The 16,126-nt window shown below is 35.1% G+C and overlaps 1 protein-coding gene across 1 annotated transcript; it reads right to left on the bottom strand.

Moving 5' to 3' along the window:
• Window positions 1-4,876: 4,876 nt before the first annotated feature.
• On the bottom strand, window positions 4,877-9,706 carry LOC148842164 (uncharacterized). The gene is made up of 4 exons (XM_088956893.1): window positions 8,975-9,706; window positions 5,525-5,620; window positions 5,375-5,442; window positions 4,877-5,274 (listed from the first exon to the last, which is right to left on the bottom strand). Exons 1-4 carry the CDS (start codon window positions 9,602-9,604, stop codon window positions 5,157-5,159), a joined length of 912 nt encoding a protein of 303 aa, XP_088813019.1. The 5' UTR covers window positions 9,605-9,706; the 3' UTR covers window positions 4,877-5,156.
• Window positions 9,707-16,126: the final 6,420 nt, after the last annotated feature.

Raw genomic sequence — 16,126 nt, 5'->3', positions numbered from 1 at the left:
TGAAGTGATCTAATTTTTTTTATCAATCATCCAAACATTGATAAAAAATTAACAATCCTAAATCATTGTAACTTTTGTTCAAAAAAGTTGGGATCCATAATGTCTCTTAAGACGTGACCCCAACATTCTTAAATATAAGAATCAAGGATTTGGGATTGTTAATTTTTTGTCAATATTTGAATGGTTAATAAAAAAAATTAGATGACATTTAAAGGGCATTTGTGTCTTTTTTAAATGCAACTTAATGACCAATTAACGGTAAATATTGAATTGACATGTTTTAAAAATTCAAATATTAAATTATCACATTTTAAAATTTGGGAACCAAAATAACACTAGGCCCAAAGTACAAAACACATGGTACTATTCCTCAAACAATATAATCATCATAAAATATTAGTAAACAACTTCCAAAATTTTACAAAAACTTCATGATGACCATGGGATTATAAAAATGGATCCCAATTTTCGATATTTAAACCCATGGGTGTAGGGGGTTCTATTGGAATGAGGACAATTAATTCATTCGATTTTATTTTTCTTAAATTGCATATGCATCATTTTTTAATTTTGTCATTGTAGTGTTCCATGAGATAATATATGAAACAGAACAAATTTGTATTGAGCTTCCTCAATATTGTTGGTTCATTCGATTTGTTTTTCTTTTTCCAATGTTTTACTGCACATATTTCATCTTTTTTTATTCAACATATTCCATTTTTATACATAGTGAAACACTGATGACCAGTCACATAGCCAAGTTTACATCAAGAGTCTTATATCAAAGAGTCAGGCAAATCCAGTAAGGCTGGTTTTTTATATTATATTTATATTATACCTTAATCATAAATGGGTCACAACTGATTTTGGTTTCATGGGACTACACAACCGAAGATGATCCATACCCCAAACTCATAACTCCCCAAACCGAGGTAAAGGTGTGAAAAAAGTTTTTACTTTTGATCAATCAAAATCTATCCATGAATTTAGATAAATAACACCTTATTGGCTATTATAATTATGATTTTAGTTTATTGGTCGGTTATTTTTTCGGATATCATATCTTTTTCATATCATAATCAAACCCTTTTTTTAGATATCTGGGCCCCAAATATCATTCAAAGAGATATACAAAAGAGCATTAGGGAGAGATAAAAAAACACTAAAAGGGAATTAAAAGAAAAAGAAAGAGTTAACATGCTATCCAATTCATAAGGACATCTTTAATATGACATATCCCTTTCTCATTGTATACTTGTAATATACTCGTATTATCATGTCCAAATTATCAATTTAAAAGATAAATAGGTCTATAATTAAATTACATGTTAAAATTAGTGTCAATTACTAAAAAAACTTTGGCTGTTGGGACTGACATCCCTACACGATATTGAGTAGGTCTGTCCGTTACTACAGACCTTAATAGAGTCTAGCTCGGACTGGTTTCTGCACAATTATTTATCAAATTTGGACTGGATCTAGTCCGACCCGGTCAGACCCAACCTATTGACAGCACCACGTTAAAACACTATTTTAGAGTTTTAACCTGCCTTCCCTCCGTCGTATCTCAAACCTTATTCTTTCATGCCCATCTCTGTGTAGGAGTCAAAAAGGGTGTAAAGAGGACGAAGTAAACTTTGCATAATTTATGGGTATCTTGTCTTCTGGTTGTATGCCCATATGTCAAAGATAGGATGTCGCGAATTCACCAACATACAATATATATTTTACTCTTGAGGGTGCCCAAGTTTTAAATTATTTATTGTACGATCCCTGACTTTTCTCTCATTTCTTGTATATCTACGTCGCTTAAACAATGTATTTTTTTTCTCCTAGTTTTATTTTTATCACATGTGAAGCGCCTTGGTGAAGTCAAGATGGGAATCAATCAAAGGTTGACGGCCTTGGCTGCTGCCCCAGAAATACAAATTGTGTTGGACGATATTAGACATTAGGAATGGGCTAAGCTTGCCACCGATTACAGAACACAGTAGATGGAATGGATTCGCATGTCTACTATTTCAAATAAAGGTTTTTAGTTTATGGGTTATACACTAGGGAATATTTAACACAGGGCCCACTCCCAAGAGCCCCAACGTGTTCCCCTCACTCTACATTTTATTTGCGTGTCAGTTCTAGGCAAAAGAAAAAACAGTTGCCAGATTTCCAAATAAAGCATCTTTTATTTTTTATATTAATTACATCAAATAAAGTTTTTAGTGGCAAATGCTACTCAGGGGCCGTTTGATAACAGCCGAAGTAGTTGAACCAAAAAAGCTTATTGAACTGTCTTTTAGTGAATAAGAATTTAAGGAGGTCGGGGCTTCATAATAGCTGAAGCTGAAGTTGGGTGGATTTCTATACCCTTGAATATCTTATTTATTTAATCATTTTAAGCACGGCTTTTAAAAATGAATCGGTGATCGAATCGAACGGTCGGCATGTTCTGACAAAAAAAATTAAAAAATTAAAAAAAATTGAAAATGGTCAAAACCGTTTGAACGGTTCGAACAGTCAACTGGCCAATTCAGCAGTTTGCTGACCAAAATAAATGGTTTTGAGAGGAAAAGCGGTTTTGGAGGAAAACGGTGACCGGTTCCCAGTTTTTCCGGTCCGACCATCCAGTCTGGTCCGATTTTGAAAACATTGATTTTAAGCAACGTTTTAAAAAATGACCCAGAAATGGAATCATTCTTGGCACCGATTTTTGGGTCAATCCGACCGTCCAGTTTGAACAGACAACCCATTTTGACAGTAAAATTAAAAAATTATTAAAAAATAAAAAAATAATCAAAACCATTGAATAGGTCGATGGTTCAATCACCTAGGTCAACGGTTTATTGACTTTTTTAACGGTTTTTTACTACATTCTGGGTTTGGAATAAAATGAAACCAGTTGCCTAAACAGTTCCTGGGCCGAACGGTCTGACCATCCGAATCAACGGTGATTCAAAAACATTGATTTTAGACACAAAAACACAAACCAATAAGTCATTCAATTCAGTAATTTCAAATGCTATCAAACGGCCGCTTAGGCTCGATTCGACGGTAGTGATGAACCTGAAGTCTTAAATGTCTATTTAAGACTATTATACGTGCCCTGTGATCTGCATTGGCCATCAGTATCAAATGTCATGGCTCACTGGCCCGGCCGGCCACTCAATGCTAGTTCTTGGTCCTTTAAGCGATGACTTCTGGCGAGTTATGGATTATGGAGGCCCAAGCCCATCTCCTGCAACCGAAAACGCTATTAATGTTGAAAATTTGAAATAAGTGGATTTTTTTACTGTGGACTTCGGCGAAATTTCAATATATTACATGAAATGCTGGCCAATTGGTTAGTTGGTTTCACATCAATGTTTCACAACTCAAAATCCAAGTCATTTCATTTATATCTATTTCAGATGAAAGTCTGGATTTTGTTAGGGTACAATTTGGGCTTGTTAGGGATTAACCCAACTAGACCCAACGCCCGAACCTTGACTCCTTTCTGATATTTCTGCATGTGCATAGGTCATAGAGTTGCAGGTTTGCAGCTTTGGTGTGGGCCGTCTGGCATAACCCGAACCCAGTTGGCACTATTGGCATGCATGAAGCTGGCTGGCTAAGGCTAAAAAGAACAATGAACGGGCCTAAAGTCTGGTGCTGCCATGGTCAATTAACCAAAAAGCTGATACTTGAATATCAGTTTGACATGGTTAGATGTACATAACCTGGCAGGACTCCTGTACTAAGCTGGGCTGACCCTAGCTTGAGCTAGCCCAGCTCAAGCTGCACCCTAGCGTACATGTTTGCTATGCAAATGAGAGCAAATGTTCACCTAGGGCAGCTGTACCTGTACTTGAATGATGTGCTGGCCAAAACTTTTGACCCCAAATGTCTGGGTTTGTGTTGGCTAATCAACCTGATCACCCAAACCCTCGACCCCAAACAATTAGGCTATGTTTGGTTTGAAGGACAAAGTAAGGAAATTTTTCCTTTCTTTCCTACATTTTCCTTCAAACCAAACATAGCCTTAATGCACCAGATCCAGGATGATCGAGGGCTAGGGTTAGCTACCCATTCAAACATAATTCTACTAGTGCAAATCTCTACCATTCCTCAAAAAAAAAAGAAATTTGATAAATTACAAAGACACCCCCTTTACTATGGGATTGGTGACAAATGCTCCCTGAATTTTCATTTGAGATAAAATCCCCTCATAAACTTTCACTTTGCCACAAATACCTTATGACAGTCAAGTCTGATGGAACATGTTAAATTACCAAAATGTCCATCTGATTTTTTTTCCTCACCTTTTTTTCTCAAGTTAAATGATAAAAAGAATTTTTTTTAGGTCTTATTCGCTTTTCGATAAATTATTTACCTGGATAAATGCAATTACTGGGTAAGTGTATTTACCTATGTTATTTTGTTTCCCAAGTAAAAAGGTAAATGGCCATTTTAACTATAAAAATTCATTTTTGTCCCATTCAAGTGTTGGAAACTTTCCCCCTAAGTGGAAAAGTTATCTATCCACCTAAGAGATGGGTATCACTTACCCGGGTAAGTGGTACCCAGAAAAATAAACTTTCCCCGATCCCCACAATAATCTGAAAAAATAAACCTCCTTAATTCTTTGTTCATTTCAATGACGTCTTAAAATATAAAAATCATTCATTCCTTTCTCCAAAACCATCAATTTACACCCATAAAAAAAAAAGAAGCCTCTACCATTTAATTTGAATATTGAATCCAATTAGAAATCTGCAAATTTCTATTGAAGCAATTGAGAGGACTTCAATATTATATATATTTAGAAACTAATAAAATGATAAATTGTTCAAATAAATAAGGAAAGAGAAGTTTGGGAATTAAAAAAGAAAAAGAATAAACATTTGAATGAAAATCTTTTTTGAAATTGACTAATAGAACTCTAACAAAGGGAATATATGTCACAAAGTAAAAGTTCACAAAGGTCTTTATCACATGAAAGTTGGTATTTGTCATTGAGCCCATACTAGATGAGGTCTTTATAATTTACCCTAAAATTTTTACCCAAGACATAAATAGGTTTGGATGCAAATAAAACATTAAACAATTACACAACCAAAACAAACCGATCCACATGCAAGTTTCGAAGTGTAGAGGCTTCGAAATAAAATTGAATTGAAGGGTTAAGAAGACCCACAGAAGAATTTTTTAACAATATCGTTGAACTTGGCTGAGTCTTCGATCTGGGGCACGTGAGATGTATTCTTCAGAACCTCAAACCTGGCCTTCTTTCCTAAAAGCCTGGAACATTGAATTCACCAATGAGCTGAGCATTCAGTCGATTTAAACAAACCAAGTAAAAGTAGCAAGCAAAGAGAGGTGTTAAAATTCCTTTACGTACTCCTTCAATTCAAATCCCATCTCCACCGGAAATAATTGGTCATGTTCTCCCCACACTATCAAAACATCCTACAAAGGCATGTAAGAGTTGATAACAAATTGAAGCAAGTGCATTAATTCAGCGATGACAATTAATGTACATTAACCTTACCTGTGGAAGAGGAGAAACACACACTGTGTCATCCTGTCCAAGTGTGATTCCCTTGAGAAGTTCCAGCTTTTCCTTCCTGTTCTCCATGCACATTGTCTAAAACCATAACCATCATAGAAGGTGCAGATTAATCATTAATATGCGGATCTCCTAAATTTAATATTTAATTGGCTCTTAATTTTGTTGTTCATCATTTTTGTTTTATTTGTATTTCAAGATCACAATAAAGGACTCCAGTGGTTAAGTAATTCTATTGTATTATTTGGAGGATTAATACATAATGGACTGTAGAGAATAGAAAAAAATTGACTAATTTAGAGAGTTCACATCTGCACTCCAGTTTCATAGCATATCTTTGTTGTGTATTGGAAACATCTTTCAGATGATAATACTAGAAATGGTGATATCATTATCAGAAGATGTTCCCAATACACGACAGTGGAGCACCCCCTTGTGGGGCTCAAATCTGAACTTCAATCTAGAATCCAATCTAGTGATTTTTCTCATCATTTCGCTTTGCTTCAACATATGTCTGCACAAGGGAGAAGGACGTCGGGATTCATAGCACAACTGGCTAAAATTTACTCCACTTTCTTTTAAGGGTCTTCGATGTCAATTTCTTTTCAAATTATGAGTTTTAAAATGTACAAATCAAACCATGAAAACAAATTGATTATTAAGATTATTAAAATAAAAATATTAAAAAAAGCATGTAGCGATATTGAATTTCTGTTTTCTCATAGATCATATAATATTTCTATTCTAAAATTTGTTGTCTCAAAATTCAGTTGCGACCACCTCCCCGTCAAAAACTGTCCCAACTTGGTTCCAACATAATCTACATCCACTCATCTCATGATAAGACCTGGGATCCATCGTGCATTAAGACGTGCTGCCACAGATGATGTTGGACCTTTCTTTTTGTTGGGAGCGGAGATCTGGACTCTGTCTTTTAAAACAAAACTGACTTGTTTTTATTCTCAAAACAAAAACATAATACAAGAATCCATATCTCTCCAGAACCCACCCACCCACCCCCCTTAATTTACATAGATTCTCTTCAATTAACATTTATAAGAACAAAATAATTAGAAATTTAGAATATATTATATAACCGACCAACACATTTTTGGGCTTTATAGAGATGGTTGAAGTTTTCTAAAGGTGCACCTAACACGGCAAAGCAATATATATCTTGGGAGTCAACTAAAATTGGACAATTGCTGAAACCATACGTCAATGACTCCACATAGAGGAGCTCTCTCTTTGAACACATTATTAATTATTTTTTATTATCTTAATAGTAAATCGGTGACTAACCCAATCTAACTCGATAACTTTTATGCAACCAAATCAGTTCAATCAAAGAGAAAAAAAGGGAATCAATGACAGAGAAATGTTGACTACCAATAATATTGCGACATATCACATATTCTCTACCTTTCCCTCCTGGAGTTCAATAAGTGTCAATGGTGTTAGATTTTTTTTTTTTCTTCTTTTGGTAGAAAAAAGATACAAACTCAAGGGTGTTGGATTGGTGTTCAAATCTCCTACCTACATCGCACATTGCCACATTGATAACATTTCACTATTTATATGTATCATTCATGCGAGATGTTCCAAATGTGTAGCTGTAATGTCCTGTGGGTAGGGGTTCGTAGGAGATCCATTGGTTAAATTAAAACATTGACTAACTCTAATTAGTTAATATCGCAATAGATTGATAAGCAACCGTTTGGTGAGAATTCCTTTGTGCAATTTATATCCTATCCTAATTTCTAACTCATTTTTCTTGCGACTAAATGAGTTTAGATATATTACCCCAAAAAAAAAGAGTTTAGATTTGCTACCTGCTACTCACAAGTTGCTCCCACATTTCTATCCACGACACATTATAAATGTGCATTGGAAATATCTCTCTTTTTTATTTATTAGAAAATGTTCCCATTTCACAGTTGTGGTGGTCTGTGAGTAGAGATGTGGAAACAGATCTGGAGTGATTAGGAATATCTCTTCATGAATGACAAAAGAAGATATTCCCAATGTGTGGTCTGTTGGGACAGTCTTGGGAGTGTTCTGTTTGTAACAGATCCCTACCCCGAGAATATATGGAGGTCGGATCTATTCACAACAAAAATTTGTTCCAATCATGTTTCTATATGATTTGTATCACATCAACACATCATGTTAGTACAGAATTCTTAGTTCTTTGTTGCGATTTCCCACTCCTAGATGTTGAGCTAGGTCTTGTGAATAATTTTTTCCATTTATTTGATAAACTTCACCATCGAATTAATTACAAATTAAGCGCAAAAGATTAAAAAAAAAAAAGAAATCTGAACGATTTCAAACACCAATACGTGGAAGACGAGATTTCGAGTCATACTGTCATCTAAGAGAAGAATATAGCATATAGAATTATTGTATGGTTGAAAGAAAATGAAATACCATCCTAAAGAAAGCAAAATCTTCATCAATAAGGATGGTTTATCAATGAAGGAACCATATACCAAAGCATAGCCACGTGCATACTTTATAAGCCGGAATAAAGGGGCTTTCAAATTCGGTTATCAAACAGAAAACCCAACTGTATAAGTCGATTCAGTTCGGTTTATATGATTCTCCGTTTGATTCGGTTTAGATTTGAAAAAAAGAAAAAAAAAAAAAACAGATTTGGATTTTTGGTTCAGTTTAGCAAAAAAATTTAATGGAGACGATAACTCAATACCTTATCTCTGGACTCTGGGTGTCCCAATTGCCATCTTTAAAAAAATGCCAATACCTTATCTCTTGCTAACAGGCCCAACCGAACTGGTAACTCAACTGATTCGGCTCAGTTTGATTATGACATCTAGTTCGGTTCGGTTTAGGAGAATGACTAGACCGAAAAGAGGAAAAGTCAGTTGGGTTATCGGTTTGATTAGTGAACCCCCCGAACACCCGGCCCTTTTGTGATCCATGAACATCAGAAGGGAAAAATAACTTTCCATTCATTCAATCCCATGTTACCACACTCTTTTATCGTTGTTCCCAAACTCTACATCAATGAGGCTGTGGGACTGTGTGATTGACGATGGTAAGTGATGACAGTAACATTGTAACGCGACGAATTTGAGCCCATTAATATAGAATTTGCGTGCCCACGGAACTGTCGTCAAGCTAAATGTTCTGAACTTCCCCAATTACCATCAGAGACAGTCACAGAGACCCACACGTCGTGGGACCTTGACCATGTTCCAAGGGTAGATGAGAAGAACAATAAAGTTCACTTTTTTTTTTCTACTTTTTTCGGTAGAAGTTATAACATTAACGTGTTTAGTGTTTAGTGTTCACCACTTTTTATCTCATTTTCGATCGAATGAATGACGAACACAGTAGAACTATAGATCCATACGTTTGTATTCTTTTCGCAGGATCATCACGCATAACGGCAGACGCATAAGTACTTACTTGGACATAGTCGTTTAAGAGGAAGTCGGGTAGAACGGGCGGAGGCTTGAACACGGCGAGACGAAGTAACGTCCGTAATTGCGCTGCCGTCTTTGGTAACATGAGATCCTCGATACTCTTGACATTCGCCCTCTCCATCAACTCATCAATATCTCCCCGTCGTTTGTTGACGCCGGAACTCGCTATCACCACCTTATCTACCCTGTCCGGCCACATTGACGCCATGTGATACGCCACCAAACCACCGTAACTGGTCCCCATAACCGAAAATCTCCCAACGCCCAGCTTGTCTAGCAGTTTCCCAATTGAAACTACTTGAAAAATCTCTGATCTTTCCGACGACTTTGTGGTCGATCCACCGAAGAATATGAGGTCGGGGACATAAAGGTCGAAATAAGGGTACAGGGCCTGGACCTGTCTTCGCCATTGAAAGAGAGCGTTTGAGCCGAAACCATGAATTAGGACCAGAGGCGGTTTCTTTGTCACCGATGAATTGGAGTTGGGACCCCAAAAGTGGATAATAGTTTGGGAGTCGATGTTAATTGTCTGCGGTAAAAGGCCGGCACCGATGAAACATCGACGAAGGTAGCCAGCGTACAAGGAGACGATGCTAAGACAGGAGGATACCATGGTCGTTGGGACTTGTGAGGGATAGATCGAGCCATGCAATGAAAGGCAGGGATTGATATTTATTGGGTAGGGTTCTCCTACTTTTTCTTTCGCTTCTACTCAGCGTATGGAAAGTGGAGTTATACTTTTGATACGACACTCTGTCGTAGCGGAGCGCTAAAACACAAAAATGGCCTTTGTATTGCAGTGGCCCGCGAAGAAGTTGCCTCCTCCGTATCTATCTATCTAGAAGTTGCCAAAACAAATCAAGTGTTTTGATTTAAGACTTTATGTTGTTTCAGCGGTGGGTTGGATTGAATTAGGAGAGAAAGGAATGAGGCAAGAGAGAATGAACGTACGGTTACGATATATAAAAATGGGGAGACCCCACTATTTCGTCGATGTGAAATGCCCACATACAGTTACGATATATATATATAATTGTTTCATATTTTAACTTTTTAATAACTAATCCGATCGAACTCAACCCTAGTTCCAGTTTCCTAGTGTTTCCAATTGGTTTTAGTTCAACAATTTTCCAATCCACAAGTTAGGTTAGTTTTAGTTTGGTCATTTGTAAACTGACCTAAACTAAAACTACCTGACCATATATATATATATATATTATTTTAAATTTAATTTTTTTAATTTATTTTAATAATATCATTGTAATTTATTAAATTTAAATTTAATTTTTAGGTACAAATCTTTTGAATAAACAAACCAAACTAAAAATAGACCCAAACCGCTACAACCCGATTTGGTGGGTTTTCACTAATGGTCAATCAATTTCGCGTGACAAACTCTCAACTTCACCAAGTCGATTTGGTTGGCGAAACAACTTGAAACTGAATTGAACCAATCCTTGAATGCTCCTAATTTCATCTAAATTAATAGTCTAATCTCTAATAAATAACAATAGTTTAATCTTCAATAATCATTGAAAAATTTATAGCAAAAATACACAAATTGTTGAAAATAAATTTATAATGAACCAGGTCAATTTGGTTGGAGAAACAACTTGCAACCAAATCAAACCAATCCTTGAACACTCCTAATTTCAGCTAAATTAATAGTTTAATCACCAATAAATAATAATAGTTTAATCTCCGATAGTTATTGAAAAATGATAACAAAAATACACAATTATTGAAAATAAATTTATAATGAAAATACAATGGATATTTAATAAAAATACAATTGATGGTGCACGATCTGGTTGTTCCTAGCTAGATGGCAGCTCGGACGTCGGTCTACTTAGATGGCCGATCGAACTACAAGAAAGTACTATCAAAGGACCCAGGGCGGCCTACTCGGTGTGGGCACTCTGATGCTTAAGTTAGTAAGTCTTGTTTGCAAGTTGAAAAGCTTTGTAAGTAAGAGAGCTAGTGAGCTAATATTGTGCATACCGTTGGGGTTGAAGCCCTTATATAGGCGAGTTGTCGTAGGTCTTAAGAAACACCTTCGAGATCCCTAGCCCACGTTACCAGAAATCCGTTCCACACCCGAAGATGAACTTCATGTGAGCTGATAAGCTTTATCAAGTCCATCCGATCCGGGCGGGATGAGGATGAGGCTTTGCAGACGTGCGGCGTGATCCCGAAAATGTTGGAGACAACTGGCTAGCTTTTAGAAGTGGGCTACGTGTCACTTCGGAAGGTCGGGCCATCACAAGCTGCTCGAACCTTGGTCTTGGCTTAGGTGCCCGAGGTACCCCAATTGACCTGGTCAGTTGAGGTGGCAAGAAATGTCAAGCCATCATCTAGTCATCAGGTCATTTCACATATCCGCATGCTAACAGGTCAGGCCTAATTACCCCTCATCAACAATAATTACAAATATACAATAAATATTAACTTTAGTATACATAAATATTTTAAAATATTTATTATTTATTGAATTTAATAATCCATAAAATTATAATTAGTGTTATTATTACATAGTTAGTTATTAATTTTGTGAAATATTAAATTATTATTAATATGAATATTATGAAATCTATTATAACTATTTTTCTACTTTTAAGAAAAATTTTAAATTTATTACATAATTTCGTTATTTTTATTTAGTCTTGTTAAATATTTCGTTATTTAAATATTTAAATAATATGTAAAATATAAATGTTTCCATTATTTTAAATTTATTATGTAATATTAAATGTTTTGTTATGTAGTTATTTAGCTATTTTTAATGTTTTGTTATTTAAGATTTTTAGCTATTAAAACATTTAAATAATGTTTTTTGATGTTAAATTTTATTATTTGAATAACATTTAAATTAAATAATTAGTAAAATTATAATTTATATTATTACTACATATTTTCATGATGAATTTTGTATAAATATAAAATTGTTAATAATATGAATATTATTAAATCTATTATAATCAATTTTTTGTGTTATGAATAATTCTGAAAGTGGGGGAGATCTTTTTTTTTTAAGGCTTAAAACATATTTCATTCAATCAATAAATTGATACAATTATAGAGAATTGACAACAAGGCCAATCAGAAGATAAATAGGAATGAGAGATCTTTTTTTTAAGGCTTAAAACATATTTCATTCAATCAATAAATTGATACAATTATAGAGAATTGACAACAAGGCCAATCAGAAAAAACCCAGATACAATTTCTCATAAAGAACAAAATATAAAAGTGGATGAAGGAGAACATAAAGAATACAACCAAACAAAAGGTGAAGTAATAATCACCAACAGAAGTAGTAAACCAACACATCTCCAATCCACCAAAAACATAGAGAGAAAATGACAAAAGAGGTTCCCAAAAGAAACTGCAAAGTATCGATAAAAGTATGATTGGAGTAGATCCGCAAAAGACGGCAAAGCCTCAAAAACTACTACCAGAGAATATAATTGTTGTTAATAACTGTATATGTAGGAGAACTATGAATATAATTAACCATGGATGACAAACACAAAGCATCATCCATTGGTATCGATCACCCAGCACATGATCAAAGAGAAAGCAGCCCCCTTTGTCAAAAAGCACAAAAAAAATGTGAAGAAGAAAAAAGTAAAAAAGAACAATGGGAGGAAGAAAGAAGAGTGAAAACAAGGGAGGAGGGAAGAAAAGGAACAAGAGAAAGAAAAAAAAAGAACGAGAAAATGGAAAAATAGAGTAATGGAAAGGGGGACTCCCTGAAGGGATCCACCCCAAAAGAAATCTTTGGGCAGAAAGCAGATGACAGATGACAAATCAAAAAAAAACCTCGAGAAAATCTCTCTACTAAATTAGAGATAATTTAATAGATAAATAAGAGTTAGAGATAATTTAGGAGATAAATAGGAATTAGAGAATTTAGAAGAAAGTAGAGAAAAATGGTGCCACTTGGCCAAATGTTAAAAAAGCAAATCCCTCTTCTTTATAGTTGTTTTGTTTAATGGGTAGGCATGATGATGTGGATTGTCATACTATATAGATAGATAGATAAATAAATTATATTTTAGATATTATGTATTATATTATATTATATATAATAACATAAATTCTCAAAATGTTTCTCATTCTAACCAAATTATATCAATTACATTGATTTTATATTTTATGGTAATTAAAAGACAATATTTATTATTTGTGCAAGTGATGCAGCCTAAAGCTCTCATAGTTGCGATGAGAAGGAATCTGACAAGGTGGACACGATGCGATAAAGCAGCAAGACCACGATACAATAAGAATGAGAATCAAGTGTGGTATAAGTGGAGAGCGATGAGTCAAAATTCATCTCATGAAGGTGTGGAATCGCATTATATGTGCAATCACATGACTTTCGCCTAGGTTGCAATGAACACAACCCATTCATTGCACTGACTTTGCTCGCAGAGACTCCTGTGACATCCACATAAGCACTAACATTTGAGATGTTTTGAATTCAATTGGTGTTTTCTTGGCATCCGAGGCATTTTCTCTTCTTATTTCTTCTTTCTCTTACTAGACTCGTGTTAGAGACAAAAAGACACACTCCTCGCAACCATCTACTTGAGTAGTGTTCAAGGTCATTGACTTTGGAAGTTGCAAAATTGAGGAGTTAGTGTTGTTTTGTTGCTTTGATCAACTATTGCAACATTCTTGCTACCATTGGTTATTCTCTACGAGTTTTCCTCCAATAGAGTATATTAGCCACACTAGCAAGCATATACTTAAGAATCAACATTTTTGTTTGGGCTTTCTAATTGGGTTAAGCTCAATAGAATGGCCCAAGTTGTAATAGAAATCACACCAAACTATAATAAAAAGAGTTGGTTCGGTCGAAGACTTTCTATAAATCGCACTGGCCGAACTGTGAACACTCCTGATATGTAAAATGCAAATAGAAAAAATGTACATACAAAAATTTTATATTTACACTATTCCGAAATGGAGTCTAGAGATCAAATCCAAGGTTTTTAATAAGGGTAAATTGGATATAGGTACCTTGTACTTTGGGATAGTCTCTTCTTATATTTGAGCTTTCAAATGTGTCATTTTAGTACCTAAAGCTTCAAAAAATATGCATTTAAATCAATCTTCATTAAACTAACATTACAATAAATGGGTAAAATTACAAAAATGACCATGCTTTGATTTTGTTCTTCTTCTACATTTGGACTTTAGGCTTAGTTTGGAAAGAATACAAATACAAATTTGTACAATACAAATACATAGAAAATAATACAAAATACAAGACTTTGTACTCTACAAATTTGTATCTGTACTCCTTCCAGGCTCAGTTTGGAAGGAGTATAAATATAAATATGTACAATATATATGCATACAAAATAATATAAAATATAAGGTCTTGTGCTCTATATATTTGTATTTACACTCTTTCCAAACTGAGCCTAATTGGAAAGAGTATAAATACAAATATGTACAGTGCAAATACATACAAAATACAAGGTTTTGCACTCTTCGTATTTGCATTTGTACTCCTTTCAAACTGAGACTTAGATGCAAACCAATAACTAGCAGTGGAGATCAAATCAGCTCCCCACAAGATTGCCCCCCACAACGTCCGTCATCATTGGAAGATGTTCCCAATACAGGGCAGGGATGTAGTGTGGGATATTGTAGGGGCTGATTTGAACTCACTTTGAGTTCAAACACGGCAGGGATGTGCTGTGGGATGTAGTGGAAAACTATCTTGTGGGGGGCTAATTTCAGCTTATTTACTTTGTAGTGGTTGATTTGTCTAAAAGTCCAAAGGTATAAAAAGATGAACAGTAAAATGTAGAATCAAAACATTGGCATTTTTGTAATTTTACCCTCACCATAACAATAATTAATGGAGTTGGATTTAAATGTATATTTCTGAAAATTCAAGTACTAAAGGTGCACATTTTAAAATTTAGGCCAACGAGACTACCCCAAAATATGATAACTATATGTAATTTACCTTATTGAGAAATACTAAAGTATCCCATCGCTTTTCACAAAATAACTAAGATCTCCATTTATTGGATGATGTCATTGGATAAAGACCTCCCATCTGTTAGCAATTCGTTAAGATTCAATCGCATGTAAACTTGATCACGGTTAAGCTCAAGCTTAGCTTTTACCAAAATCTAGATGGGCTTAACCCCAAACCCAAGCCCAAAATAGTGTAAAATCTTCATGAACCAAGCTCTGAGCCTAGCCTGTAATAGATTTAAATGTGATTGAAGTTTTTTAAAGCCCACATGGTCCCTTTAACAATATTGCTTTAGCATAATACAATATTGTGTCAAATTGGGGTTGCCACATGTAATCTTCATATATGTCAGTAATTGCAACACAGAATGACTTTACCACACACAATAATCTCCTCTCTACAAACAACTTACTAGAGTTAGAATATCACCATAGAGACTAACTAACCCAAGTCAATACACATAGCTTGCAAAAAATAGCCATTTGAACACTCTACATTGCAAATGCTTCTACTCCAACAAGAAGAAAACCACCATCACTTGATGAGCCCAGGGTGGGCTGAAGCCAACCCCTAAGAATTGGGTCTAACGTCTGAACCAAGGTCAAGCCTGACACGGGCTCACTTGAGCCCGAGCATAGCTTGGGTTAGTCTCATACTAAAATTTGATATATGCATGTATGCATTTATGTATAATTTACCAAAACTATGCATATGTGTGTAAATATGTGTTTATATTTACATATTTGTATGTACATAGTTGGGCTGAGCTTGGATTGGAACGAAACTAGATTCAGTGAGTGCAAGGTCCATTCCAACAATCTTTATAGTCTTGCATTGGGAATATTTCCCTATAAAATAAAACACAGAAGTACGGAGATGTTCCCAATGCAAGGTTGTAAAGACTGTTCAAATGGTGTCAAACAGGTCTTGCACTGACTGAAGCCGATCTCGATTTGAATAAGGTCAAGCTGAGTTCAGGACTCCTAAGGGCTAGGCGTAAACTCAGCCCAAAAAAACGAAAAAAAAGTACAGACTTTTGGATCCAACCCATCTTGATGACCGAAAATCCAAGCATAGGCTGTGCAGATTGCAGGCTGAATCCAACCGGGCTTGGGTTTAATATGCCCAAGTTGC

Source organism: Nelumbo lutea, chromosome 8, assembly GCF_056320005.1.
Source record: "Nelumbo lutea isolate HS-2025 chromosome 8, American lotus-T2T, whole genome shotgun sequence".
NCBI lineage: Eukaryota > Viridiplantae > Streptophyta > Magnoliopsida > Proteales > Nelumbonaceae > Nelumbo > Nelumbo lutea.
This window is presented reverse-complemented; position numbering and strand designations above follow the sequence as displayed.

Excerpts from the sequence above, each read along its gene's own strand:
- LOC148842164 (XM_088956893.1), bottom strand. The coding sequence starts at position 9,604 with ATGGTATCCTCCTGTCTTAGCATCGTCTCCTTGTACGCTGGCTACCTT. Across the intron at positions 5,621-8,974 it reads TCTTAAACGACTATGTCCAA|ACAATGTGCATGGAGAACAG; the intron begins GTAAGTACTTAT and ends TTATGGTTTTAG. Across the intron at positions 5,275-5,374 it reads ATGGGATTTGAATTGAAGGA|GCTTTTAGGAAAGAAGGCCA; the intron begins GTACGTAAAGGA and ends TCAATGTTCCAG.